This window comes from Hevea brasiliensis, chromosome 1, assembly GCF_030052815.1.
Source record: "Hevea brasiliensis isolate MT/VB/25A 57/8 chromosome 1, ASM3005281v1, whole genome shotgun sequence".
NCBI classification, from domain to species: Eukaryota; Viridiplantae; Streptophyta; class Magnoliopsida; order Malpighiales; family Euphorbiaceae; genus Hevea; species Hevea brasiliensis.
Genome location: NC_079493.1, coordinates 121863825 through 121890594, shown reverse-complemented (window position 1 = coordinate 121890594; position 26770 = coordinate 121863825). Strand labels below are relative to the sequence as shown.

The following is a 26770-nucleotide window of genomic DNA, read 5'->3' as shown; positions in this document are numbered from 1 at the left end:
GAATTCCACAAATTGAATTTCATATGTTAAATATTAAATTTTAATATTGCGGAGTGAGGAGACACTTCAAAAATTCAAAGCTGCTATCTTCTCTCTCCTCTCCTCTGATGTTCGATGCAGCTCAGACAACCTCCCTCGATGCCGCAAAACCCGAACTCATCCATCAAGTGCAGTTGGAATCAGCAGAATTAATTAATTCCTGAAATAAGGACACCTTTATTGCTGCAAATCCTGGAAAGAAGCACCAAATGATGATGAAGTTAACATGGAGGAAATTCCTAAGGTCCAGGGAAAAAGTGCATGCAGATAATTCTGAACGAGGATCACCACTGCACTTTTAATTAAGTAGGTATTAAAAAATACCCTACCAATAGAGTTAATCCAATTTTAAGCTTATAGATGAGGCTCTAAGAATGATTTTTATCTCTCTATTATATTCTCGTATGTGAAAGCTCGCTAGGCTTGATGCGTGAATAAGCACAGATCCACTTTATTTTATGCTGAAATATTGAGTGTTCAAGATCCGAACTCTGAACTTTTTAATTTGAGAAACTCTCGTATCATGTCAAAGAATCATTCAATTTAAAAATTTAAATTTATAGATACAGGTTCCAATTTCAATAATAATTTTATATCTCTCTATTATATTTATAATTATTTAAAATTTATTGTAAATTGAAAACTTCTAAACTTTTAAAATCAGTTTGGTAGTAATCTGAAATCTAAATGTAAAATATTCAAATAATAGAGCTAGTGTGTTCTATTGAGGCCCATCACATTCTTCGGAAATAATTGTCTCAAACAGGCCACATCTAGCTAAGCCCATCTATCCACCAATCTGGCAAGATGAAGCCATAGGCCACAGCCCAGGAACACATGTGCCAGAGGAGCCGTACTGGCTCACATAAGTTGCGTTGCCCAACAGAACCTCAACTCGGTTCTCACGAGCCTTTTAATGGGAAGTACATTGGTAGGATTGGCTGCCCATTGGGAACTTGTTATTTAGGGAAACATATAGAGATACACACACGTTATTAAATTTGTCTTTATTCCTTCATTTTAAAAAAGATTCAGAATTAGTGACCAAGAGTAGCATGATGGTGATTAGAGCTTGTTTGTTAGCCTTCTTCTCTTCAATGATTAACAAAGTGTTTACATCATAGTTTGCTTTAATTTTTTTTTCGTGGAAATATAAAAATATAAATAATGACTCATTAAATAATTATTAAGCCTCAAATCAATCAAAATCCAAGTCCATTATCTGATAATTGGCTTTAATTCACATAATTATCCTCCATAATTATGGGAAAAAAAGAATATACTATAATGTTGCCTTGTAGCTTACAAATGGGTTATTTTCAACAAATCAAATTGGCTAAGTATCTCATTAAAAATCACAAGTAAATTAAACCCTCTCTTTTTATCTTAATTCTCAACCAACTAAAGGGTTGAAACATGCAATTCCACTTTAATCTATGGAACATCACCACAATTTCACAAAGAGAATTAAGCCACTTAATGATATTACACCTCACCAACTTGCTCAATTAACATGGAGGCAATATATAACACGTCTAAAAGTGGATTAAGCCACCAAATGACATTACACCTTACCAACTGGGTTTTGATCATTTGGATTGTAGAATGTCCATGGGCTTAATGCTCAATTTGACCTTCTAAGTGATTAAGAATGATTTCATTTGATTGGCATAAAAGTGGCAAGACTCATATGATTTAGGGGGGGCTAGTTAAGTGCATAATGTTGAATAAAATCATGATAGCAAATTCATTGTTGATATTTGTCAAGAGCAAGTGCCATACAGCTTTCCATACGTACGACCAGAAATTATAATAATTTCTTTTTAAATAATTGTAGAACAAGAATAGCTTTAATTAAATTGTCCTTTCAGAGGGATGTGCTCAAGAAAAATCATGTGGAAAATGACATCCAGAATTGTGCTTGTCCTAAAAATTGTGGTATATGTGTAGCACTATTGGTGCTAGAATTTTTTTTTTTTTTCTTCCCCAAGAATTTTAAGCATCTTCAATTGGGCACCCACAAAGGGAATGGATAAAGATTAATATAAGCTTAATATATAAATTAATCTTTAAATTATTTAGAAAAAATTTAATGCACTCCCAATTTTCTTATTTTGATCAATAAATTTAAAAAATTATATATATATATATATATATAAAGAAAAAATAAAGAGTGTAAAAGATATAAAAATTGTAATAAAGTTAAAAAGAAAAAAAAGGAAAAATAAAATTTATACACGCCCAGTGGGACTCGAACCCACAATCGCCTGATTAGAAGTCAGGCGCCTTATCCATTAGGCCATGGGCGCTTGTTGTTCAGGGCTTCTCTATAAATTTATAAATATATAAAAAAAAAGCAAATAATTAATAAAATTATCTAAGTGTGTGTGTATATATATATATTCAACAAATTAGGGTTTACTTCACTGTTAGGAAATTTTTTTTAATTACCCAAATAAGCATTGATGAGGGGAGCAAGAGGAGTAAGTTGAATCCAGCTCTATTAGAGAGGTAAGGGGCCTCAAATTGGAACTGATTAATGAGTCTTAACTAGCAAATGAGCTTCATTCTATTGGATTTTAGAAGAAAGTTTAGAATCCAGCAAAGCAACTAGGGATAATGTATGTATGCTTCAGGGTCAGAGGATTGGACAGCACAGCCTACTACTGATTTGGATTGCAAACTACTTCACTGTTTAGATTGAATTTTACTTCTTTCTCAAAACCCAACCCATAAACATTGACAATTAATTCACTGCTCTAACTCTCCACCTTCCTTAATAGAGGCTAATACTGTGGTTAATACAAACCTAAATGATTGATTAGTCTCTTATCACAAATGGGTATCAGATTACAATCAAGACACATCTCTTAATAAAATTATAGTATATATGCTTTTTCTATGAGCAATATGAGATCATGAAGAATTAGCTCCATGCACTTAGACACTCAAACACAAATAGGTATCAGTTAAAAATAACGTTCTTGGGTTTTTAATTCATGGGTCATCAAAGAGGAGGCATATTATAATTAAAATTTCTTATAGACTCAACCTCCAGAGAATTTAATTCAAAAGATACAAGAGCCTTCTGGGGCCCAATAGTAGGTGTAAGAGGGTCAATTTTTTTAGAAGCCATTCCCACAAGAAATTTACAAGATCAATCATCAATGGCGATACAAACCTCATATTTTTGCAGGCACGTCTATCTAAGACCCACTACCTTTGTCATTTGCCAACATTGTTATCTGCTCTACGACATGAGAATCATCTGCTCCATTATGCAACTGTGCCATTAAGCCTATGTCCTTAAATTATCCTCCTTGCTTTGCAAATCGAAGTAGGACAATTGCCCTTAAAGGAGATGGGGCTCACTCTTCTGTGCCATCAACTCTTGGTTGCATATCATTCCAACTACCTTAAGAATTTAAAATGCATTACAAATGACCTAAACTCATTGAAAATTCATTCATTTCATTATCTTCATTTGAAAAAAAAAAAATGGATGGTAAGTCAATTGCATAACTTAAATAATGTATAAACCAGCATGTCTAATTGTCTTATTATTATAACAAGTAACTTGTAAACATAGAGAAAGAGAAAAGATCTCATTACCTAGCTAGTAGGCAAAACAAAGATTTTTTTTTTTTTTTTTACAGATGAAAATACTATCTAATTAATAATTCAATAATAAAATATATCTATGTTTTGTAACAAAGAAAATTGAAAGTTCTTCTATCAATCTTTTTATTTAAAAAAAAAAATTCAATGTCTTGAATGTGGACAATAAAATCAATTGATTAATAAAAAAAAATAAAAGAAACAAAATTTTGTTTGCTTTTCTTTAACCTTTTCTTTTCTTTTTATGGCTTGTTCAGTTAGGTCTTTCTTTAATTTAAATCTTCATTTCTTATTGAACTGTACATAATTGGACAGTTGCCATTGAAAAACATTTTAATTCTGACTTGATCATGAGTATAAAAGATCAAATGGGAACTTAGTTCTGTTTTCAACATGGCATGCACCTGCTTTTTCTATATTAACCATTAGTTAATATACTAGTTTAGGTTATCTCTCATTGATTAATTTTCTTTTTCTGACTTTGGGATGCTATGAATTAAATTCCACAAGATATATGTAACTTAATTTATATGGTCTAATCAAGAAGCAAAATTGATAATTAGTTTATTTCAAATGGGATAATATCTTTCTTCGAAGTTATTTAAAAAAAATGGTAATGGTTAACGAGTGGGAATTTTTTTATGCAAGAATTGTATCTAAAAACTTTTGTAAAAAAATTGCAAGATGTAACAATGTGGGTGCTCTCAATAATAAAGAAAGGTTAACAATATTTTATCCAAAATGAACTTATAACTTGTAAATTGATTTGAACCAAATTGTAATTTAAAATGACTTGGCATGATTCTGCAACAAAAGATGAGACAAAAAATAATCCTAACCCAAAATAAATTTATTAGGGTATGATTGAAAATTCTTGTTAGAATAAAAAAATAAACTTTTCATCATTAGAATGGAAGAAATATATCTTAATTGGATGGATGATTATTTCCCATATAATTTAGAATTTTTATAATTTAGTGTTATTTTTAATTTTTTTTTGTCATACATAAAATATTTATTGCAGGATAAAAGATAAGACTGATATAAATGAGTGTATTTCTATTAAGATTTGAATTGAAGAATTAATACTATAAATGTAAGCATTATATGGTAGACATTGATTTTAGACTATTTATAGAAAAATAACATAAAATCCAAGAAGAAAAGACTCTTGATTATTACATAGGGGTTAGCTATTGTACTTATAGTAAAAAAAACTTATTATAATATTAAAATAGTAAATGTATTAGTTAAATTTAGAAGAGAATGAAAGTGACAATTTAATATATTTAATATGAATATTTAATAGTGTAATATCTCTTAAATATAATAGATTAATGGATATATAGAGTGAATTTTTAACTTTTTGATATGTTAATTTGTATTATTTAATTAATAATAAAAAATTACATGCTCATAAATATAGCTCTAATGAAATAGTTAACCATATAAATATTTCTATCATATTTATTTGATTTATTTCTATATGAATTTAACATTTTTTGCAACGCCATGGTGAATTTTCTCCTAACAAAATAAAATGCCAACTCCAAAGCCCACTCAAAAAAATAAAAATAATAATTGCCTCTACATATGTACAATATTGATTGTGTTCTTTTAATATCATAGTAATAATCTTTCTAGTCAATGCATAGTATACCAATTTATATATGGAAGGGATCTCAAATTTAATCCTCAAAAAGTTTCATGTGGGAAAATTTGTAAAAAATTAAAGCAGTGCAATTATTGAATTAAGATTGATGAGGTGAAAAGGAAAATAATTATATAAACTTTGTAGCGTGAAAAATTATTGCTTATACCTAATTAATTATGAATTTAAGATGTAACTATGTGAGATTTTATATATTTAATATATGAGTTTTACCATATATTTTGTATTTTAAAATCATGATAAATCAAATCTAGGTAAAAAAATTCATTATAGCAGTGATTAATTAGCTATAAAAACATATGAATTACAAGGACTAAAAGGACAATGTGAAATGCCATGTTAACATGCCATGATAAGGTCCCAGTGTCTCCCTAAAGTAAAGCCAAATGCAAGAGCTAGGGTTCTTGATTTTGACTTCTGATCTACCAAACTCATGCTCGTGCTGCATGTGGTTAAGAATCTGCTATCTCTCTTCTCTGCATAATTTCAATGCCCAAAAATTTATTAAGTTCTTCTTTTAATTAGTCTTCGTTTATGAACAATTTTGCTTAAAGAAAGTGAAAGTAGCTCAGAGAATTTTGAGAAACTAAGATATAATTTTTTAATAGGACATGTGGTAAGTTAATTAAACAATTAATAAGAAATCAACAATAAAATAAAAATAAAAGTACATTAGCTAATTAAAATCTGTTCTTCAACATCCTGATTTGGCCATCTGGGATTTGATCAACCACCAAATATATATGTCAACTTGTGACAATTCAAGATTTGATTCATTCAAGTTTTTATTTATTTATATATAAATATATATCAAATATTTTTCTTTAAGCTTCTGACCTTTTTGTTTTAAATTGATGATATTCTTTGTAGCTAGCTAACGTTCTGGAAGCAAGCACGTCTGATAATTAATCGCTAACTAATAGCAAGATTACTTGCCGCCTATGCTAAAGTCTAGAACAGGTAAGCTGGCTAGTTTCATAACAATGATTACATATGTTTTGGTGATCATTGCATTAATAAGATTGGATTAATGGGGTTTCAATTAATGTTTGAAAATTTGCAAGCAAACATTGGATTTGGGTTTTTAGCTATCTACTCATTGGTGTGTGTGTGTATATATATATATATATATAAATGGTCATAGTCATGAACTAACGAGGTAGTCATGAACTAACGAGGAGGTTTTATCTCTTATTGTTCTTCCAATAATTGAACTAATTAACCAAATATTTCAGTTATGTTTGAATTTGATTTTAAGTTTTCAACTATCATACACGCAATTATAATTTGGTTACGGTATTGACAATTTGCATCAAGCACTTTATAAAAAAAATATAATTTTAATTACTATAATTATGATTTCTGCAATAACGATTATACTATTTAGTGACATAATATTTATAGTACTATTTATATAAAAAGTTATCACTCATAACTTTTAGAAGTTGAAAAAATATTTTAATCAAGATGAACAAGATGATATCACTATTTTTATATTTAACAGCTAATTCAACAGTTATTTTTATCGAACAATTTTATTTTAAATTATTATAAAATAGCTAATCACTAACGATTAATATCTATTAACTAATAAAACAGTTAACAGCTATTAAAATAATTATCTTAAGAGCCATTGTCAAACAAAATTGATGTAAATAAGAAAGTAATGTTTTATGAGTATTTTGCCATACTAAATAAGGTTAAAATATTTTAACATTAATTATAACTTTTGAAATATTATTATAGTGTTGAGTTCTTATATACCTATTACAAAAATATGTAATTTAAATAGATACATAAAATAAAAAATTTTTTAAATATTTTTAATAAAAATTAATATCCTTCAATTTTGTCAAGTCAATAACTAATAATGATCACGATTAGTTTATTGTTAGGACCAATTTCAATATTAATTTTTTATTGACCTCAATTTTTCTTTTACTTCATATTTTAATAATGTCTTTAATCGTTATATTCACCATTTTGTAAATATTTGTATTAACATTTATTTTATTAATTATATATTTATAAAAAAATAATATTAATTTTATTCGTATCACATGTTTTATTTACATTTAAAGATAAGAAAATATTAATTTTTTAAAGTAAACAATTAAAATTAAAATACAGATACATCCAATTCATCTCACCAGGAGGTGGACAAATAGCAAAACGGATATTTATTTTGTTGACGGTGACGGAATGGAAAATCCGCAGCGTGTCCATCTCGTTCCCATAGCTATGATTTTTACTGTCCGCTTTTGTCACGTGATGATTCGATAATCACTCAAACGGCATCCAAAGAACCGTTTTTTGTATTCACATTAATTAATTTTTAAAAAAAACAAACCCATAAAAAATCTAAAATTTTTTAAATTTATTAAAAAAAAAGTAAAATGCACAAAAATAAAGAATTCAATTGCGTAAATTCATATTCGAATCCTTAGTCAACAATTAAAGTGGAAAAATTTTCATTTCTGATTAAGAAGAAAATATTAATTGTTTTTTATTATTTTTTTACAATTTACCAAACTTAAATTTGTCGCACGTATCGTCTATTCCAACGGCACATTATGCTCATGCGAGATGATGACAACAAGTTCCAATTAATCTTTCCAACGGTACATTTTCCAATTTGCTTTCAAAGTGGCGACCATGATTGCGCTACTTATATATATGCGCTATTTTGGCACTTTTTGTTACTCTTTAACAATTTCCAATACATCTCCTTTCAAACTTTAGTATTATTAAAGTGTTGTTTTTTAATATTATAAATTTATTTAATTAAAATTAAATCAATTTTAGTGAAAAAGAAGTTCACAATTTAGGGGAAAAAATTACTTTATTATTTAGTATTTTTATAATTAAAATTTTTTAAATTTAATTTTAAATTATTTTTTTAATATTTTTTAATTAATATATGGTTATTAACATTAAAATAAATTAAATTATTATGACAAGATTGTAATATTCTTCCAGCTGTCTATTACTATAAGGTAGAAAATATCATTCCAATAATTTGCTTTTGTCTACTAATAATTTCTAATATCTATATAAATTGAAATTCTTATATTTAATTTTCAATTTTAACTCAGGTAATAGTCATTTTTAAGATTATGGGTTTTCAAATTATAATTCAGGCAATTGTAATGCAATATGAAATAAAATAATTCATTAATTTATATATACTCTCAAATTATATTTATTATTATGTGCATAAAATTAATAGAACAAGAAGCAGGGATTAATTATAATTCCAGAACGAAAATCAATATAGTTAACCTGATAAAGAAATATATTTATATTCTAAATAACAATTTTAGCCTCTAATTCCAAGCTGAAGCTCCAAAGTAGCTGGAAACCAAACTCTCCAATTCCAACAACTGGTCAGAGAATTCTCCACTCATCATCTCTGTAGGATCGTAAACCCACCCATCCACTGAGTCAAACAATATGAACTCGGTCTGTGGCTCGGCGAAGTCAAGACTCCCTTCAATATTTGGCAACTCCACAATTTCGCTTAATTCCTCGGATTCTGAAACATCCTCAGACACTGACACCGAGGATGATGACTCCGATATTGCTGATGATGACGAAGAAGGAGATGAAGAAGAAGACGAAGATGAAGACGAGGGTAATGAGTTAAACTCAACCATCGAAGCAGCTTTAGCGGCGGCTGCCTGAATATCTTGCGGCATTAATGACACTGGACGAGGCAGTGAGTCAACGAGTTCTGGGAAATTTAGAATCGCGGAGTTCCCTTTAATACTCATGGCGGCTACATCGTGGGCACGAGCAGCCATTTCCGCCGTAGGGAATGTTCCAAGCCAAATACGTGATTTCTTGCGGGGTTGACGGATTTCTGACACCCATTTGCCCCAGCTTCTCATCCTAACACCTCTATAGACAGGGTGCTTGCTATCTTTTGCTCGTTTTGTTGTTCTGTCTACTGGCTCTTGAGCTTTGGACTTGCTGGAGGTGTTGGTGGTGGTGGTGGCGGCTGCGGCGGCGGTGGGGGAAGATGGTGATGTTGGTGGAGATGAAGAATAGATGCTGGTACTTTGTTCTGACATTGTTGAGGGATACTGCAGTAGGAGATGATTCTTGAAAAGAAGACGCTGGTATTAGCAATTTAACAGAGAGAAAGGAAGAGGACAACGAGGAAGATGAGAATTATTAATGGGTATTTGTAGGAAAGGGCAAAGGAAGGATACGCTCCTTTATAGTGACTTTCGACCTACCATGAATATTTCCATTGACGAAGACTTGTTAATCGAGAGTTGTAAAATGGAGAAATACATAACCATATTTATTAAAAAATAATGCAAGAAAAAAAAAATGCATGATGAAAAAAGAATTAGGGTATTAAAGGAAATTAAGCAATTATAAAAAAAAATGAGGGTGAAAAAATAATAAAAGCAGAAGAAGACAAAGAGGGAAGTGATGAAGTGAAGGGAAAGGGAAGAATGGGTCTGCTGTGAAAAGTGGGTCTAGACAGACACTGATTAATACAATACCACTGTTGGACCAAACATATCCTCTTTCTTACCAGTTTTTGTCCACGTCCCTATTGTTTTGGCCGTTTGGGATGTTGCTTCTTTGTCTGTTTTACGTGCATTTCATTGTTTATTTTTATTTTTATTTTTTTTTATCAATGATTGATTTTTTTATTTCTTTTACCAGTCTGGTGTTGAAGAGAGTTGCGTTGTCTGATAAGGTGAAAAGTTATAAGTAAAATTGGAGGAGAAGGGAGAAAAACAACATCTTAGATTCTGTATAAAGTTGGAAGCCAACCCACCACAGCTTTCTTGGATTTTGCTATGTATATCACTCACCTCACAGATTTGATTCACAATGTCCACTCCTTCGTCCTTCTACTAAAAAAATCTATTTGTACTTTGGAACATGCGTCAAGAGCTAAAAATCTTTGATCTAGTGCCTCCTCAATGCAAGCAAGGGCAATCCGTTCTTATGATTTAATGCACTAAATGTATATTTCATTTGTTTTGGATACATCAAATATATGGCATTCTAGCTAGCTAGCTTAATTAGAAAACTGAAACCATGCCTGATCATTACACTATCATTATCGTATGATTATCATATTATTATATTATTATATAGTACATCAATCATCTTTTGCCATCACAATGAGACCTTAAATTCCGTAGTTTAAACAAAGCACTAATTAATAATCACATGGGTACTAATTAAACCCTCAAATTAAGTTCTCAAGTAGGGTTGGTAATCATCAATATTTTGGCAAGAAGAAAGTAGCAGTTGAAGTACAGTTGAGTATAGTTTAATTGTAAGTTTATTCAATAAATATAATTAATTTAAAGATAATTAATAATTATATATATCTGACTGTCATTTTCAGTTTCTGCTCGATCCCAACTACACACATAGTAATAATTAAATATGTAAACACGAAGAAGAAGAAGATGACGAAACCTCTGTTCCCTTTCTTCTGCAAGAGTAGAGAAGCTTCACGTTCATGGGCATCGAGCTCGAGGAATGCATATATTTTTTTATCTGCAGCCAGCGCAGGGTATTGATAGAATACAACTCCAATATTCGATCAAATGGGTCCGTTCTGCTAATTTTTAGATTTCCCATCCTTGTTTTAGATATCTTGTCTAGGACATTAATCCCTTTGTTTGTTGTTTTCTGGTTTAGACTTGAAGGTGAGAGTTTTATATGCCTCAACTAGCTTAACTAGATTAATTAATTTGTTTCTTTATTTTTATTATTCAATGAAAATTTAATAGACTCAGACAAGTAGATACATTTCCTCCATTATTATTATTATTATTTTTTTCTATGATTCCCCTATTTTAGAGTATTTTTTTTATTTTAAAGGCCCAAATTCGAGATATTATTTAAGAGGAATCGAGTCTCTTCCACTCGACATAATCTCTATTAGTATATCTCCTTCATTTTTTATACTTCAAAAGTTTGTATGATTATACAGGAAATTGTTACTTAGACTCGATATATTATAGACCAAAAACATAAATATATGGGAATCATTTTTTGATATATGGGTGAGTCCCATCATATATCTTGTGTCTTAAATTCATGATAGGCTAAATTTAAATTTTAAAAAAAAATCTTGATTATACGTAAATATATGCGCGCGCACATAAACATATATATATATATATATATATATATATATATATATATATATTTTATTTATTTAACTTCAATTAATATTTAAATTCAAAATCTTATAAAACTAAAAACAACTCAAATACTAATAAATTAAAACTAATGAATATTAATTTTGTCAAATTATTCTTAGTTTTAGGCATCAAATCTCAATTATTGGTTTAAATCAACATTTCAAAAAAAGGGAAGATTTTGTTGTTTGTAGATTGATATTACTTATTAAGTTAATTAGGGGTTTTCCAACTGAATCTTCCCTTGTCAATTATTAGTGCTAAACTCACATAATTTAATTAAAATACAACCATGGAATAATCACCACCAAATCCTCCTCCACAAATGATCATTCAAATTCAGCAAATTCTGAATGAATAGCTCTAAGAATATTTCTAGTAGTTGGAATTTGATAGAATTGTAATTGTCAATCTCCTAAACCTATGAATCAATCTCTGGGAGATCTGGTCATTCTTGCATAATGTTAAAATTATAAACTAATAATAGACTAGAAAATCAAAACTTCAAAAACTAGAGCTTGTTTACCGTGTAATTCTTTATGGGTACAGTTGACACTCTCTTGCAATGGTTTTCCTTTTTCTTTTTGTTTCTTTATTCCTTCCCTTTCAGTTTGCCTTTTTTTCTTCCTTTGATACTGTCTTATTGTGTCAGGATATAACTTTCTAATTAATGATCCTTCTTATCTTAAATTTGAAAAATTTTTATCTAAATTTGACCTAAATATATGATTTGGATAAATATTTTCTCTTTTAATTAGCTTTTGAGATGAAATTAACTTTAATACATTTTCTTTATATGGTATTAGAGTTTTTGAGATAAAATTAAGTTTAATTCATTTTCTTTATATGGTATTAGAGTTTACCCTGCTTCAATGTTGGACCATCCAGATATGTTCATATTTGTAAATTTTATTCTCTAAATATTTAGATTCTACCCTGCTTCAATATTAGGCCGTTCACATATACTCATACCTATAAATTTTGTGCTTCGAATGGGTCTTCTATAAATGCTTGTACTTGCAAAATTCATACTCCGGATGAACCACCTATAGATGTTTATGCCTGTAAATTTCACAATACATTTCAAATTTTACATTTGAATATTCATATCTAGGCATGAGAGGGTGTGTTATCCTATATTAGTTTAAGATAATGAATTTGTGCTAATTTTTAATTTAGAATAAGAAATTTACGTTAATTTTTTGGACGAAATTATAATCGGAGCATTTTGATTATAAATTAAATTTAGATAAAAAAATTTTCAATGATTTTGCTTAATTTATTCATCGTTAGGTGGGATTTTTTACTCTCCTACCTGTTAAGGGCAAATTTTCAATTGTCTGTTAAAAAAATAATGCATGCATGTTGTTGAAGTTCTAAATCGGACAACTCTCCTTAATTAATTGGCTAACCTAATCTTACTTTGTTGGGGTGGAGTGGAATTAGCACGTGATTATTTTATATAATTATTTATTCCTTAATGGTTAGGTTACAAGGTAAGGTAACATTAAATTAATTCATAATTATTTGGGAATATATATACCTCTCAGTCTCACTACTAAACTATTTGCATATTTATTTTAAATTAAATATTTTGGAATTGAACTTGACTTTACTTTAAAATATTGAATCAAATTAATTAATTAATTAATCGATAAACGTGATATACTTGGGTCAACAGTAGAGAGCCATGATTGGCACTTCATCTTTTTTTTTTTAATTAATTAAGCTGCATTTAGGGCTGAGCAGAATTCGGTTAAAACCGAAAAATCGAACCAAATCGAGTCAATTCGATTCAATCGGTTCGGTTTTAAAATTAAATCGGTTCGGTTCGATTTTGAATTATAAAAATTTCGATTATTTTAGTTTGGTTCGGTTTTAAAGATAAAAAAAATCGGTTAAACTGAACAGAACCGAATAGTAATTTATATAGTCAAGTCAAATTAAATCGAACTGAATCGATTTTTAAATTGATTTATTTTTATGAAAAATTTATGAATTATATTTAATTTTATATATATTAATTATTTAATTTCATTGATTAATGGTTATTAGGTTCAAATCAAAGTTAAACTTAGACCAAATAACTTGAAAATCAAGTCTAAATTCAAAAATCAATAAAAAATCAAACCAATCGATTTAAACCGAACCCAACCAAAATAGAACGGTTCGATTCGATTCGATTTTTCACCTATTTCAGTTCGATTTGATTTTTGTAATTTAATTCAGTTCGGTTCAATTCGACTCAATTTGAACCGAATGCTCACCCCTAGCTGCATTGATAATTATAATCATTTTAGGAGTGAGTGCAAGTGTATAATTATAAATCTCCCATACAGTGATGGATAACTTTAATATATATGAATTCTTTATTATCAAATATCAAAATTTTATATTTTTTTTAAAGAGAAATTTATTATTATTATTATAAACTTTTTTTATATTTTTATATATCTTTTCATTTTAAATTAATATTTAACATCAGTAAATCAAAATGTTTGAGGATGTAATTAAATCCAATTTTAGTTTAAAATTTAAAGATAAAAACACACATAAAAAATATTTAATTTTTTTTAAAAATGCAGATTTTTTTTTCTTTTTTTTAGGTGGAAAATCTCAAGAGTTTGATGTAAATGAGAAAAATGTTGGGCACGTTAAAGAAGAGGAAATAATCACAAAATATAAATCCAAATAAGAGTACTTGAAAGACATCCTATTTATTTTACACATGGCGGAGGACAAATTATGTCATGTAACATGTTACTAAATATCACTTTGTACAAAAATCATTTGACTTGGTGCCCAATTGTCTGTACCTTAATGTATACAAAGTCAACAAGGACAACAAGGCAATTCTGCATATAAATAAATAAATTTTTAATTTTAACTCATAATTTAATTGAATTTCTTATTTTATAAATTTATATTTTTTAATCCACCTGTTACTATTTTTCGAGTTAATTTTATTTATAAAATCTAAGCTTAATTAGCTATATTTATAGTGTCATTCGACTTTAATTTATATTAAAAAAATTTCTAATTTTAATTTAAGTATCATTAAAATTCATATGATTTGCTATTATAGGTATATAGGTTAATGTATAATTAAATTTCATTTATCATCTTTCAATTTTAATAAATATATCACTGACATTTCTTACCTTTAATTTATCTTATGAAAATTTTTAAATTTTTATTTAATATAAAATATATTAAATAATAATTAATATTAAAATAATAATAAATCAAATCAAAATCGTACTGAAATTTTAATTCAATTTCAATTTTTACTCATGTCTCAAATCCAACTAGAACTGCACGTGCTAGTGGTAGGTTGCTTTCTTCCTAGGTAGCTTTAAAGTTGATGAACTAAAGCATGTTGTGCATGCTGCCTTTACTTTCTCCCAACCATTTCAACTTTTGAAATCTCCTTTCATAAAGATTCTCACACCTCACACTATTCTCACCCTTCCCCATTTTCAACCCATCAAATGAAGAGATTTTGATAGCTTACTCACAAAGATACCTTACTTTTTTAAAGCTCTTATGCAAGTTCTACTATAATTGAAGTTTTCTTTTAAATATTTTTTTCTTAAAATTTAAATAATTAAATTTAATCAAGATTAATAAAGCTGAGATCAAATCAGAACTATAATTGAAAAAATCTTTTGATCTGAATATCCATTTTTATTTCATTTATGAGGTGCAACAATTTACCCTAATTTCAAAAATTAACCATTGCAAATCCAAAAATCATTTAGCCCAATTCATTGTGATATTATTGCATGAATAAAACAATTCGAACATTAACAATCTAGAATACGACACCGTTTCAATACTCAAATAAGCCAGAATTACCCATTTGGATCAGCTGTCGGATTGGTTCCTGGGTTTGCAAACCTCGCCGGTCGCCTTGGACTTTGGATCAACTTGTAAATCGAAGACTGCCCAAACTAATCACGTTGCAGAAGAAAATACAGAGCGCAAGGCATCAAAATAATTCCAATGAGTGCAGGTGCAAAACAATCTAATTTTATTCTTATTAGACATTCTTTCATTGATTTATGAATAAATTTTACCCATTAGTTGTTTGCAATTTTTCCATTTTTTTTAGTATTCAAACAGAACTCTGCTAGTGTTTCTACAGTTATGGAGAAAAATCTTGGATACAATATTTCATATGTGTATTTGGTTGGGCAACTGTATTTCCTCTTTTGTGTTTTCTGTTTGTTGTCTTGTTGAAATAAGATCTAGGGTTCTCAAAAGTATCTCTAAAAAACCGTCCTTTTGTAATTATTCCCCAACCTGCTATAATTGTTAGATGGATGGATAGTTTAAGATTGTGTTAGTTCTGTGATTGGTAAACTTGATTAAATTTCTGTTTAATATTTGTATCTTGGTGGGATTTGTATGGAAAATCATGTAATAGAAACAGGCAAGTTTACAAAGAGACATTGTTGCCTCTCAACTGAAAGCCCAATTTAAGAAAAATTGCACTTCTGAATCTGTTGGAGTTAAATGACAAGTTTCAAGATTTGTTCATTTTGGATTGTCTAACTGACTTTAGATGTTATGATTATACATTGTTTTTTCTCAAGGGCTTTGATTTTAATGCTACATTTCTCTAGGGCACTGATCCATTAAAATCAAACCCTACATTTCTACTGTTCTGAAATTCAAATTTTGGATACCTCTGGAGAAGAAAGAAAAACGAAGACTCTTTCAATTGCTGTATTTCATGGATTCTTACTGTATTCTTATGAAGATTGATATTATTGGCAGGTGGTGCATTCGGTGGAAATAGAGGACTAAGGCCTGTACCGCCGGAGAAAGGAGTGTTCCCTTTGGACCACATGCATGAATGCGACTTGGTAATGAATTCTCCATAAGTTTTTTATTTTGTAGGAGAAACAATTTCTTGCTTGTTTAGTGGATTAAAGAGTAATGTTGAAGTGGAAGATAAATACTGATATAACTTGAGTTTTAATTTTCCATTTATTTTATCAATTTAGTCCTTTCATCGTTATTTATTTTCCTATTTATATTTGATTTTTCTTAGTTCCTGTATTTGCTTGTTTATAGGAGAAGAAAGATTACCTTAATTGTCTCAGATCTTCCGGCCATCAATCTGAAAAATGTAGAGATTTCTCCAAAAAATACCTGCAATGTCGCATGGAAAAGTAAGCTTGATAATTTCCTATATAATCTTCATGATGGATATGGATGTTTATGCTTTCGGTAAAGGTTTTATCTTGTACAACCAATGACCTTTGGCTTAGTGGTATTGGAGTCGTTTCTAGGACTATGAGGTATCAAGTTCGAGTCCCAATTCGAGTCGATTGTATGAAAAAAAAGGTTTTGGTCTTTTGTAGCTAAATTTATCTGGTTTTTGCTTAAACTCTGAAATCCTAATGAGAAGCATATCTTGTGGAGGTTTTTAGGGGAGGATATGGAGGTATATGCCAATGCTAGAATAAGGGCATACTTGTTTGGAAGAGATTTTTTTTCCCCGTATTTTTTAGTACAGGAAAAGTATAAATTTCTTTTGGTCAGAATCTAGTAGCTTTAATCTTCTTTTTGCAGAAAATCTATGCATGATATGGGCATAACCTTTATTCTTAGATTGCATAGTGATTGTGAAAAACTGTCTTGGTTTATCCTTTTTTCTGTGAAACCCAAATGGTAAGCAACCATGTTTGTGGTGGTTGCATGCAAGAGGCACCTGAAAAGAACAGGAAAAATGAAGGAAAGCACCAAACCTACATCCTAAAATATCAACAAAATCCAAGAAAGAAATGGAAAGCTCAAGGCAGTGAAACATGTTTTGAAAAACCAAGTTTAACAAACCTATTGAATAACCAGTACATTTACATAAAGATTGTTTGCTATATCTGTGTGTGTGTGGAACTGATATGCGTGGAACTGATAATCAAGGAATGCTCTAACTACTCAATGCTATTAGTTTTTCGCCTGTAGATTTTAGGACGGACTGGCATCTACCATAAGAATTTAGGAAGCTAGTTCGCTGCTTGTTTTCAACACTTCCAGCTATATTTGTTTTGAGCCAAATTGCTGTTGTAGAATGTTGCTTACGTACACAAGACTCATGCATGATAAGAATTATCAAATGGTGATTGAATGATAGGGCTGGAATCAGGAAAAGGCCTAGAAGAAGGGAAGTGGCCCAAGTCCAAGGTTCTGGAATTGTATTACTAAGCAGATCCTTTCCCTTCTTCTATAGGCCTTTTCGTGATTCCAGCCCTATCATTGAAAATGTAAAATAAGATTTTAGGAGGTCAATTCATTTATCTGACCACATATCCACTGTGCTATTTGGCACCATCATATGGCTCAGAGGGGGAAGGGATGAAACAATTATGTACATTTTGTTGGGGTTGCAGAATTAATGTTGGTTAACAAGTGTTTTATTTGTCAGATACATATCGTAGCCGTTGGATAATTTGTTTTATTCAAGTCTCTTGTTACATAGAGGGCTGCCACATTTGCTGAAATTTTCATTATTATTCTGCAGGAATTTGATGGCAAGGCAGGCCATGTCAGAACTCGGGTTTGAAAAGGAACCTGGTTTGGAATCTTCTGAAGAAAAGAACAACGAGAGCATTGATAACTGAGTTGGAAATAGTGGCAGATCTATTTGGAATTAAAGACTGAAGCTTATGCAGGTGCTGGCAGAGTTATCGGAATTCATATTCTTTTGATCAAATATACTTTTTGTGGTTATCATAGATTGCACACAACCAAGATAACGGGGCATTTTAGGGTTTGATTAGAACTCTGTTCAGCTTTTAGGGAACTTCTGTTTGTGTTTTTTAGCCTCTAGTTGTGTGGATCTATCTACTTATTTGACAGTTGATCTGCAACAATGAACTTTGTAATTCACGATGATGATTTTAGCAAAGTTTGAGCTTGATTCTATAGGTTCTGCATTTAGCCAATAAAAAAAAATTGAGGCTAGGATATGTTGCAACAAAGATCATCTACACCAACAAAGTCTGGTTTTATGATTTTTTTTTTTTTTCATTTAGCTCTCTATGAGATTAATTTCACATTAATATTTAAAAATTATATATATATTTTTTATATTATTTTCCTCCACATTATTTTAAATCTCTCCATTTACATCCTTATTCATTCCCGTATATGCACATTCCATTATTTACAAAGATCATCTAATCCAAAAATAATTTCTCTAAAACTGATTTTGTTTTTGTTTGGTAATGGTAGATCAGAACTAGATAACATGTCCTCAAATCTTATTTTCCTGAAAATATAAGAAGATTAAAAACTTGAATGACAAATTTCCCCCATTTTTGGTGGAAATTAAACAATAATCAAACAATTCAACTTCTGAGCAATGACCATTTGGTGGATTACCAAGTAGGGCGATCTTTACAAGACAAGTTCAATGTCGTATTCTAGTAGTAGTATTTCAACCTCGTAACAAGGCAAAGTATGAGCAATCATAAACAAGTGTTATCCCTGTAAAGAAATCCACAGTTTCCTGGATAGTCCAAAAAACTTAAAAAGTAAAACGGCTGGCGGGAGACAAACATTAAGACGCCTCTAATACATTGTATTTAATAAATTACCAACAAGACATAAACAAATCCTCTCTCTCTGTCTCTCTGCCTTGAAGGCTTCGCTGAAGAGCTTTCTCTCGTATAAACGGTCAATGACTTTATTTTCCACTCTTTCTCCCACTTCTTCTTTCCTTTCTCATTCTTCTATGGCTTCCCATTCCTCTCTGCAACTTTCCAAGTCATTCCACTTCTCGTAAGCTTTCTTAATCTTGACTTGCATATGTTTGTGTTAACTGCATCTGGGTTCTGCAAAGATCGGTAAAAAGGGTGGCTTTTTATAGTCCTTGATCGAATGCAATCTTTGAATGCTGTTGTTTGAGAATATATGTGAACTTTGATCTCAACATGTGTTTTTAATCTTCTTTTGATTCATCTGCTATTTTTTTTAAATCCCCGGGATTGAATGTATTGAGAGAATGTTTCTTCTTTTTAATTAAGCATTGAATAGTTATGCTACAAGTTTTAGAGGTGGTTCTTTTTCTGGGTAATGTAAATGCAACTTGAATACTGGCATGGGCTTTCAATTTGTAGGAATTTTCTTGTCTCATTGGAAAATGGATCCATAAATGCCAGAGGACAAGTATCACTGATTCACACACACACAAGTAGAGATAAAGTTAATTAAAACAAAGTAATCATAGAATACAGGATATATATATATATGTGTGTGTGTGTGTGTGGAAAGATTTGATAACATGTTCTGAGTAGCAAGGATACAGAAAATGGACAGAAACGGGACAGAAACGACATAACACATGGACACAACAGTTTTCTACATTGTAGGAACTTAGATGTTAGGAAATTATTAAACTGGGAAAAAAAATATATTGAATATTAGTTTACAACAATAATCTAGTGTCAAACAGTATTCTGCATCATCGATTTACTTTCTTAAACTGTTGTTTAATAAAGGAAGCTTTAGTACATAAATTTTTATTTTTTCTCACTTTTTTTTTTCTCAAGTGCATAATTTTTGAAAGTTATAATTAAAAATCCGTCTTCAAAATTTTAAATTGCAAACTAACCTCTGAAGTTTCATAAAATTTCCCCAAAGTTTCCTTAGAGTTTCCACGGTTTAAAAGAAAAAAAAGAAGAAAAAAAGAAAGAAGGAGGTTTTTGGTGTCTGAAATGTGTCCAACATGGGAATGTTGGTCTTTTAAAAGTTTGTGTGCTTCATAGGTTGTATGATGCAAGTCTTTTAGGATACATGATGTTGCTCTTCAGAAGAAACAAAGTGAACTAAGAGTAAAGATTATGTTAAAATTACTCCCTTCTGCTGCATGAAGAATATCCAAGCAGTTAGATTGATAGAATATGTTACAGTAATTGTCCTGTTCTTGCTCATGGCTACGAATTTAGGAAGATAAACAGTCTGTTCAACAACATTAGAAAAAAAAGTTAAGGATCAGATGTTTATGCTGTACAGCAATAGCATTCAAAATGTCTTATAGATGGGAGGCCAGAAAATTTCATCATTGATTGGTTGTCCTTTTGATGTCACAGAAAGTCTTTTGGATCAAAAAGCAAAAGGACCATGGCTGATGTACCCAAATTAAATATAAATGGGAAGAAACTTGGAAATTTTCTCTTTCTGAAGAATAGTGGTTCACTTGAATTGTTCTTTGCACATTGCTGTTCTTCACACTGTTTTTCTTTAAGAGCATTATCATCTATGGCCTCTTCTGATTCTGCTGAAGAAACTATGGGTGACAATAGTGCCGCTGTGGCTAAAGCTGACAATAATGAAATGGAGTTCAATCGTGTAAATTGTCTTTTATGGGTATTGCATGAATCTGCTGCAAGCTTTTCAATTGCAATTCAGTCACTTAAACTGCCAGGAAGAAGTGCAGAGCTCGCAATGGCTTGGAACGGGAAGGATGTTCATGAATGGCATAAACGTATTGCTTACCAGGTAAGTGCCTAGCATATCAAAGCATTAACATTCTTCTCTTCTTTTCTTTTCTTTTATTTTCTCTTTGTTTTTTTGGGTTCATAAATTTGACATTTTAGAATTATCATGCACTTATGTTTGCTTATATTGAAGATTTTCTTGCTATTTCTGGTGTTCTAGGTTATTTACAATCATTTCGACATATTGCACATCCATTCACACGTTTCTGCTCATATTTTGTTCCTTGCCTTTTAACAACTATCACTGAGATAATTTAATTGATTGGAGGTGAACAATCTTTATGAATCATTAGAAGACATGAAAAATTGGAACAAGACCATTGACTATTGTGGCTGTCCAGGTAGCTGTTTATGCTTTGTTAAAAACGGCAATTGAAGTAGAGATTTTGCTTTCTCTTGATCGTCACAACAATGCATCCCCCGTTAAAGAAATGTGAGTAAATTTTTTTTTTTTTTTTTGCAAATACAAATTAACCCATATGTTATGGTACATTAGTAACTAAAGAAATTATAGTGGATGATGTTTACTAGAAGATATTTATCCAATCTTGAATGCATGCATATTATGTTTTAGCTTGATGCTAACCTTTGAGAGCAATTTCATTCTGGAACCTTTTTTGGGTAAAGCCAAATGACTAGTTTAAATATGGCCAAGATGCCGTCTGTATGTCTGACTCAGTATATCATTGTGACAATTCTTCATCTTATTGCAATCACTGATGGTCAAGATAGCAACTTGGTCTAACGCATTTGCTTCTTCATTTACTTTAGCTTGACCCCAAAGATAAACTTGGTGGGAGAGTACATTGAAAGTCAGTTGAACATGAAGCATGCTGACTTAGTACAATGGTTTAGAGTGGTGGAATTGCCTCGTATTGCAGGTTTTTTCATTCCCTTGCTGAGGAAGTGGTCCGCGGAATATGCTGGAAGGTTTGTTCAAAGACTCTTTGCTTTTAACTTGTTAAAGTTTACCTGCAGTCATTGAGGAGTGAATTTTAGTCGATAGATATATGTATTCAGTGGTGTTGCAGGAATCATTGTGGCAATAAGCTGCTGCGCTGCCGTTGCAAAGCTGGGTTCTGGAAGAATTTCTTGTCCTATGTTTACACTATCAGTTGAGGATGTATTAGTAGAGCTCATGGATCTTTCACATAGTCTTGTAGAAGTGGACAAATTGCATCAATTAGCAACTGAGGCTGGATTTGAACTCAACTTCCTATCCCATTTTGGAGCAAAGGTACTGCCTTGCAACAAAATTGAAGAGCTAGAATTCTGGATTGGACTGGCTCAGCGAAAACTCTCAGTGGCATTCGGCAAAGAAATGGTGGTCAGAGGCACAGAAAACTCTCATGAAAAGGTCAATTCTATGGTTCAGAAAAGTCTCCTGGTCAATTTTAATTTTTTGAGAAGCGGTAAAGTTATTTTAGTTTTCATGATGTTATTTTAGTTTTCATGTTTTAACAGAAAATTTATGTAGAAGACTGAGTTCGTTTCCAGTAGATGAGTTTTAGACAAAAATATATTGGTCAAGTCCAAATCCAGATTTGATGCTTGTAACAACGCATATCTGGTGTATATAAATTCCACATAATTTTTTCTAACGTTAGCTGTATGGAATTTCTGGCATTAGTTAAAACTACATTCCTTTTGACATTTTAATAAGGTATCTCTTACAAATCTTTAACAGGTTCAGGCAGATAGCTTGGCTACTGTTGGACTTTTTGCCTTCCTGGGAAGAAAGACTAGATTATTCTTGTCAAGAATGAATGTTAAGGATCTTGATGAGCTGGTTAAAGACTTCCTCAAGTAACTTATGTATTTGGATGGATGCTGAATATTGTATTTATTTTTAACATTAATTCTGTAATAGACTAATAGGTTAAATGTTTTGTCTGCAGTTACTTGGAGTGTGGTATCCTTTTCATTCACCCTGAACTTGCTTCCATATCAGCATATGAATGTTTCATGGAGGTAGGCTCCTATAATAATTTTGTTGGAAATGGATAATGTGAAGTAACCTAATATGCAAAACTCATCTTTATAGGCAGTAACTGAAGAAATCGGATGGCTTGATTTTTATGGTACCTGTTGTCCTCTGAGCAATCAAGAAAGGAAAAGGTCAAAGCAGCATCCAATTCAAGCAGAGAAAGAGATTATCCTATCCACAGTATTTACTATTTGTTACGATGTTTTCTCTGGCTTTGCTCACTTCAGCCGTTCAACTCAACAGCCTTTAGATACAAAATCACTGAAATTTTTGCTGCAAAGGTTGCAAACAGCATCTGCTTCAATGCTTATTTGTTTAGTTATCATCTATTGCAGTGGCAAATTTATTTTTATGACATGGAACTACCAATTTTGCAGCCAGAGTCTGTTAACTGTTTGTCTGGAAGACTACCGGGCTGTTTATGCCAGATCTTGGTATGCTCTCTCATTTCCATGCAGTTGAATATGAACTCCATTAGAGATATAGGAGACAACTAACTTCTGTTGAATTTCTCTTGCAGTGAATTGCCGAAGATTGCAGAAGCAGGTGCCTCTGATCGCTCCCTGTCTGTAGGACTAAAGGGCACAGAAAAGTTATCTGTGGCAATGGAAGCACAACAGAATCCAACTGAGTTAATGCTACAGGGATGCGTAAAAGTTAAATCTCAACAAGGAATTAGGCTAAGAAAGGTATGGCTGCTTGTTTAAAACCACCATTGTGTCATTATGTTGGTTAAAAACGACCAACATAAAGAAGCTGTGAACAATTAATTTATATAAGCTATAGTCTTTAATTTTCAATCAGTTGAAGGAAGAACTGATGTTGTTTGTTGACACATATGGGGTGGTGAAACGAGAATGTTGAGTAGAAGTTTGAGATAAAATAGAACTGAGCCAAGGTTTTAAGTAACTGAAACTGGCTAATAGTCAACTTAGATTAAAACTATGGAAGATAAAACAGCATTTTGGTGGCTAATAAGAGAAATAAAATCTATGTAGTATAGCTTGTTTTTCTTGGGGCCATTGGGAAGGTTTATCAAGCCTTGAGTTATACCATTGGTGGTAGCCATCCCCTATCATAAGGGAAACTAAGATTTCTCAATTGTAAGCCCGTCTTAACTAGACTAAGGGAAACTAAACTAAGGGAATAAGGAAATAAGCTGGTCAAGAGATACCCAGCTGCTGAAACTGAGAGATTCTTAGATATACTCACTCAACTACGTTATTGTAAACCAAGCCAATCAAATCATTACACATCATTCAATGTTTATCTATAATTATATAAACATGAAAAAATAATTGAAAATTAAATTACATTTTTATTCATGAATACAACAAATCTCTTAATACTTCATTTTTCAATTACTAGTCTTGCACAAAAAGGCTTTTGGCAAAATAAGGTGTAGGTGTTCATTGTATTGATATATTACATATTTAGTTATATTCTTGGTTTAATTTTAACCATCATTTTGCTGCTTGTGTGAAAGAAATTTATGGCAGCAGTGAACTATTTGGTTTAATTCTATGACAGCGTCAGTGTGACCAATTTCATCATTGATTCTATCATTTAAAACCCTTGGAAAAACTGTAAATTGGACCTTTTCTTTTTCCAATGAAAGTAACTACCTTTGTTTCTTTAAACAAAATACCCTGGTTTCCAACCATTGAACCAAATGGGCCACTAGATTAGAGTGAGAAGCTGCTTACAGAAATGAAATACAATGAAGTGGTGAAGAGATTTACACGGGTATGTATGTGTCTATGTCATAAGGTTAACACGAATGTATATGTGTACGTGTCAACTCGGTGACATATTTGCGTATGTGTCTCTTCATGCTAAATGCATATGTATTTATTTGGCAATCATTATTTTATATGCATTTTAGAGCAGGCTGGCAACTTTGCTGTGACAGAAGTAATAACCTTAATGGAGGCCTCCGGCATCTCCATCAAATCAAGTCCTCTGAATGAGAGTTTACTTAGGAGATACAGTGTCAAATTAGCATCTACAAGTTCTGTAAGCCAAAATGAGCCCTGCTTCTTGACAATGAGCGTAACTAAATAAATTTTGGATGCTGGATTGCTAACTCAATTTTTTTGAAGGATGTATGCATGGGAACCCAATTGCTCTTTGTAGACATTATGGATGCATTGGGATTAGTCTTAAAGCAATTACGTGGCCAGAAAATTTCAAGAAGGCAACGAAGGAAGTTGAAGAGAACTCTTACTGACATTGCTACACTTATCCCAATTACAATTTTAATGCTAATTCCTGTAAGACCTTATCAGTCCTTTCTCTTTGCAAATTCTGTCTTAACTGGTGATGTTTGAGAACTGACTAAATGCAGTAGCTAGTTACTCATGTAAGACCATTCTTGAAAAAAGTAGCTTGCCAAAGTTTTCTTGTATTAACTCTTCAACAAGTTATGCACATGTATGGGACTTCTAATCACTCACTGCTGAGTGTGTACAACTTCTTAGCCAAGTTCAGAAGTTACGAAAAACAAATTGAATGATGGAACCTTTCACTCTACACAAATTACATGCCTCTGCATTATATGATTTCCTCTATTATTTGGATTCTTGTTATCAGCTTTACAGTACCAGGCAACGAGTGTCATCTATTCTGAGAGAAATGCATTCTATAGCAAATTTAGTTGATTCTAGTTTCTTTCTTGCATGCAACGGCCATGTAATTTCTGAAGTGAGTAGCGCATTAGTGAGATATTTTGGTTGAATCCTTCATAACACAAATGCATTGATAATTAGCACTGCTGCTGTTAGACTCGCAATGTAGTTAGTTGAAAATTACTACGTTTTTATACCATTTCGTAAAGTTGAACTCATAAAGCCACATATCTGGATACCCATGCTCATAACTTGGAAAACTTGATATGTTGATGAACTAACAAGAGAGTTTACTTTAAGCGAAAGTAGAGCAATCCTTGAAAAGAAATGATTCATTCTTAATGCCCTCTAAATCAGGTCTCTGCTGTAGGCCATGCGGCAATGCTAGCAGTTATCAAGAACTACATGCCATCCTTGGTATTGCATTCTTCACCTGTTCACATATTTTGCTATTACTTTACCGATATGCTAATCCTGTTTTTGTTTACTGTGATTAGATCCCTTCTCCATACTCTTCTGAGCGGCTTGATGTTGTCAAACAACTAAATAGAACTAAAAAGATGGAAGTTCAATCGTGGAGCAACCTTCAAGATCCATCCTCTATAATCAACCTTGACGACCAATCTTCTAATCCTGTTGTATAATAATTTTCATGGAATAGTTGCCCTCCCTTTAATGCCACCAGTGCCTAATTGTATATGTAGAGTCCCTAAATACTTGACGATGAATATGATGCATACTGAAGTTTAATATAACTTGGTATCTTACAGTGTGTAGGATAATCTCCATCTGCCTCTGCTCTGTTTTTGCATGAAATCTAACAGTCTCACAAGGTACTAATAGGAGGAAAACAGTGGCATAAATGGGGAGAAGAGGAGGAGAAGTCTTATCTTTAAATAATAGAAAACAGAAGGGATGAGGAACAAATCCAACTCCTTTTTGCTTATTACAGCACATTTTCCGGATGAGATGGATCCTGAAGTTTAAGAATTCCTCCAATAAGCCCACGTAAAGGCAAAGATGAGTTGGTAATCAATAGCTTATCATCTGCAACTTAAGGCAAATGCATTCAAAGTAAGAAGTTCAAAGCATAAATGCCACAGGCTCTGAACCTTAGATATTTGCTATAG

At 31.2% G+C, this 26770-nt stretch overlaps 3 protein-coding genes and 1 non-coding gene across 8 annotated transcripts in view; 2 read left to right on the top strand and 2 right to left on the bottom strand.

Moving 5' to 3' along the window:
* Window positions 1-2275: 2275 nt before the first annotated feature.
* Window positions 2276-2348, bottom strand: TRNAR-UCU (transfer RNA arginine (anticodon UCU)). The gene has a single exon. It is a non-coding gene; the product is annotated as a tRNA-Arg (tRNA).
* A 6225-nt stretch (window positions 2349-8573) lies between these two features.
* LOC110639925 (dehydration-responsive element-binding protein 3-like) lies at window positions 8574-9649 on the bottom strand. The gene has a single exon (XM_058150138.1). It carries the CDS (start codon window positions 9400-9402, stop codon window positions 8656-8658), a length of 747 nt encoding a protein of 248 aa, XP_058006121.1. The 5' UTR covers window positions 9403-9649; the 3' UTR covers window positions 8574-8655.
* A 5716-nt stretch (window positions 9650-15365) lies between these two features.
* On the top strand, window positions 15366-18450 carry LOC110639923 (uncharacterized). The gene is made up of 4 exons (XM_021791048.2): window positions 15366-15529; window positions 16297-16385; window positions 16597-16694; window positions 18047-18450. Exons 1-4 carry the CDS (start codon window positions 15520-15522, stop codon window positions 18144-18146), a joined length of 297 nt encoding a protein of 98 aa, XP_021646740.2. The 5' UTR covers window positions 15366-15519; the 3' UTR covers window positions 18147-18450.
* Window positions 18451-19150: 700 nt separating this feature from the next.
* LOC110639941 (uncharacterized) overlaps window positions 19151-26770 on the top strand; it is a 60002-nt gene continuing 52382 nt past the window's right edge. Inside the window, exons 1-14 of one of the 5 annotated variants that reach the window (XM_021791071.2) lie at window positions 19151-19308; window positions 20619-21027; window positions 21368-21459; window positions 21798-21956; window positions 22047-22383; window positions 22720-22832; window positions 22925-22997; window positions 23071-23294; window positions 23391-23447; window positions 23534-23702; window positions 24904-25029; window positions 25116-25286; window positions 25998-26057; window positions 26138-26416. In XM_021791071.2, the coding sequence (XP_021646763.2) occupies window positions 19208-19308; window positions 20619-21027; window positions 21368-21459; window positions 21798-21956; window positions 22047-22383; window positions 22720-22832; window positions 22925-22997; window positions 23071-23294; window positions 23391-23447; window positions 23534-23702; window positions 24904-25029; window positions 25116-25286; window positions 25998-26057; window positions 26138-26284 (2238 nt within the window). In that variant the 5' untranslated portion in view covers window positions 19151-19207 and the 3' untranslated portion in view covers window positions 26285-26416. Of the gene's footprint in view, window positions 19309-20618; window positions 21028-21367; window positions 21460-21797; window positions 21957-22046; window positions 22384-22713; window positions 22833-22924; window positions 22998-23070; window positions 23295-23390; window positions 23448-23533; window positions 23703-24903; window positions 25030-25115; window positions 25287-25997; window positions 26058-26137; window positions 26417-26770 lie in introns of those variants that run through there. The other 4 variants (XM_021791070.2, XM_021791072.2, XM_058150098.1 and 1 more) reach the window with 4 other exon arrangements.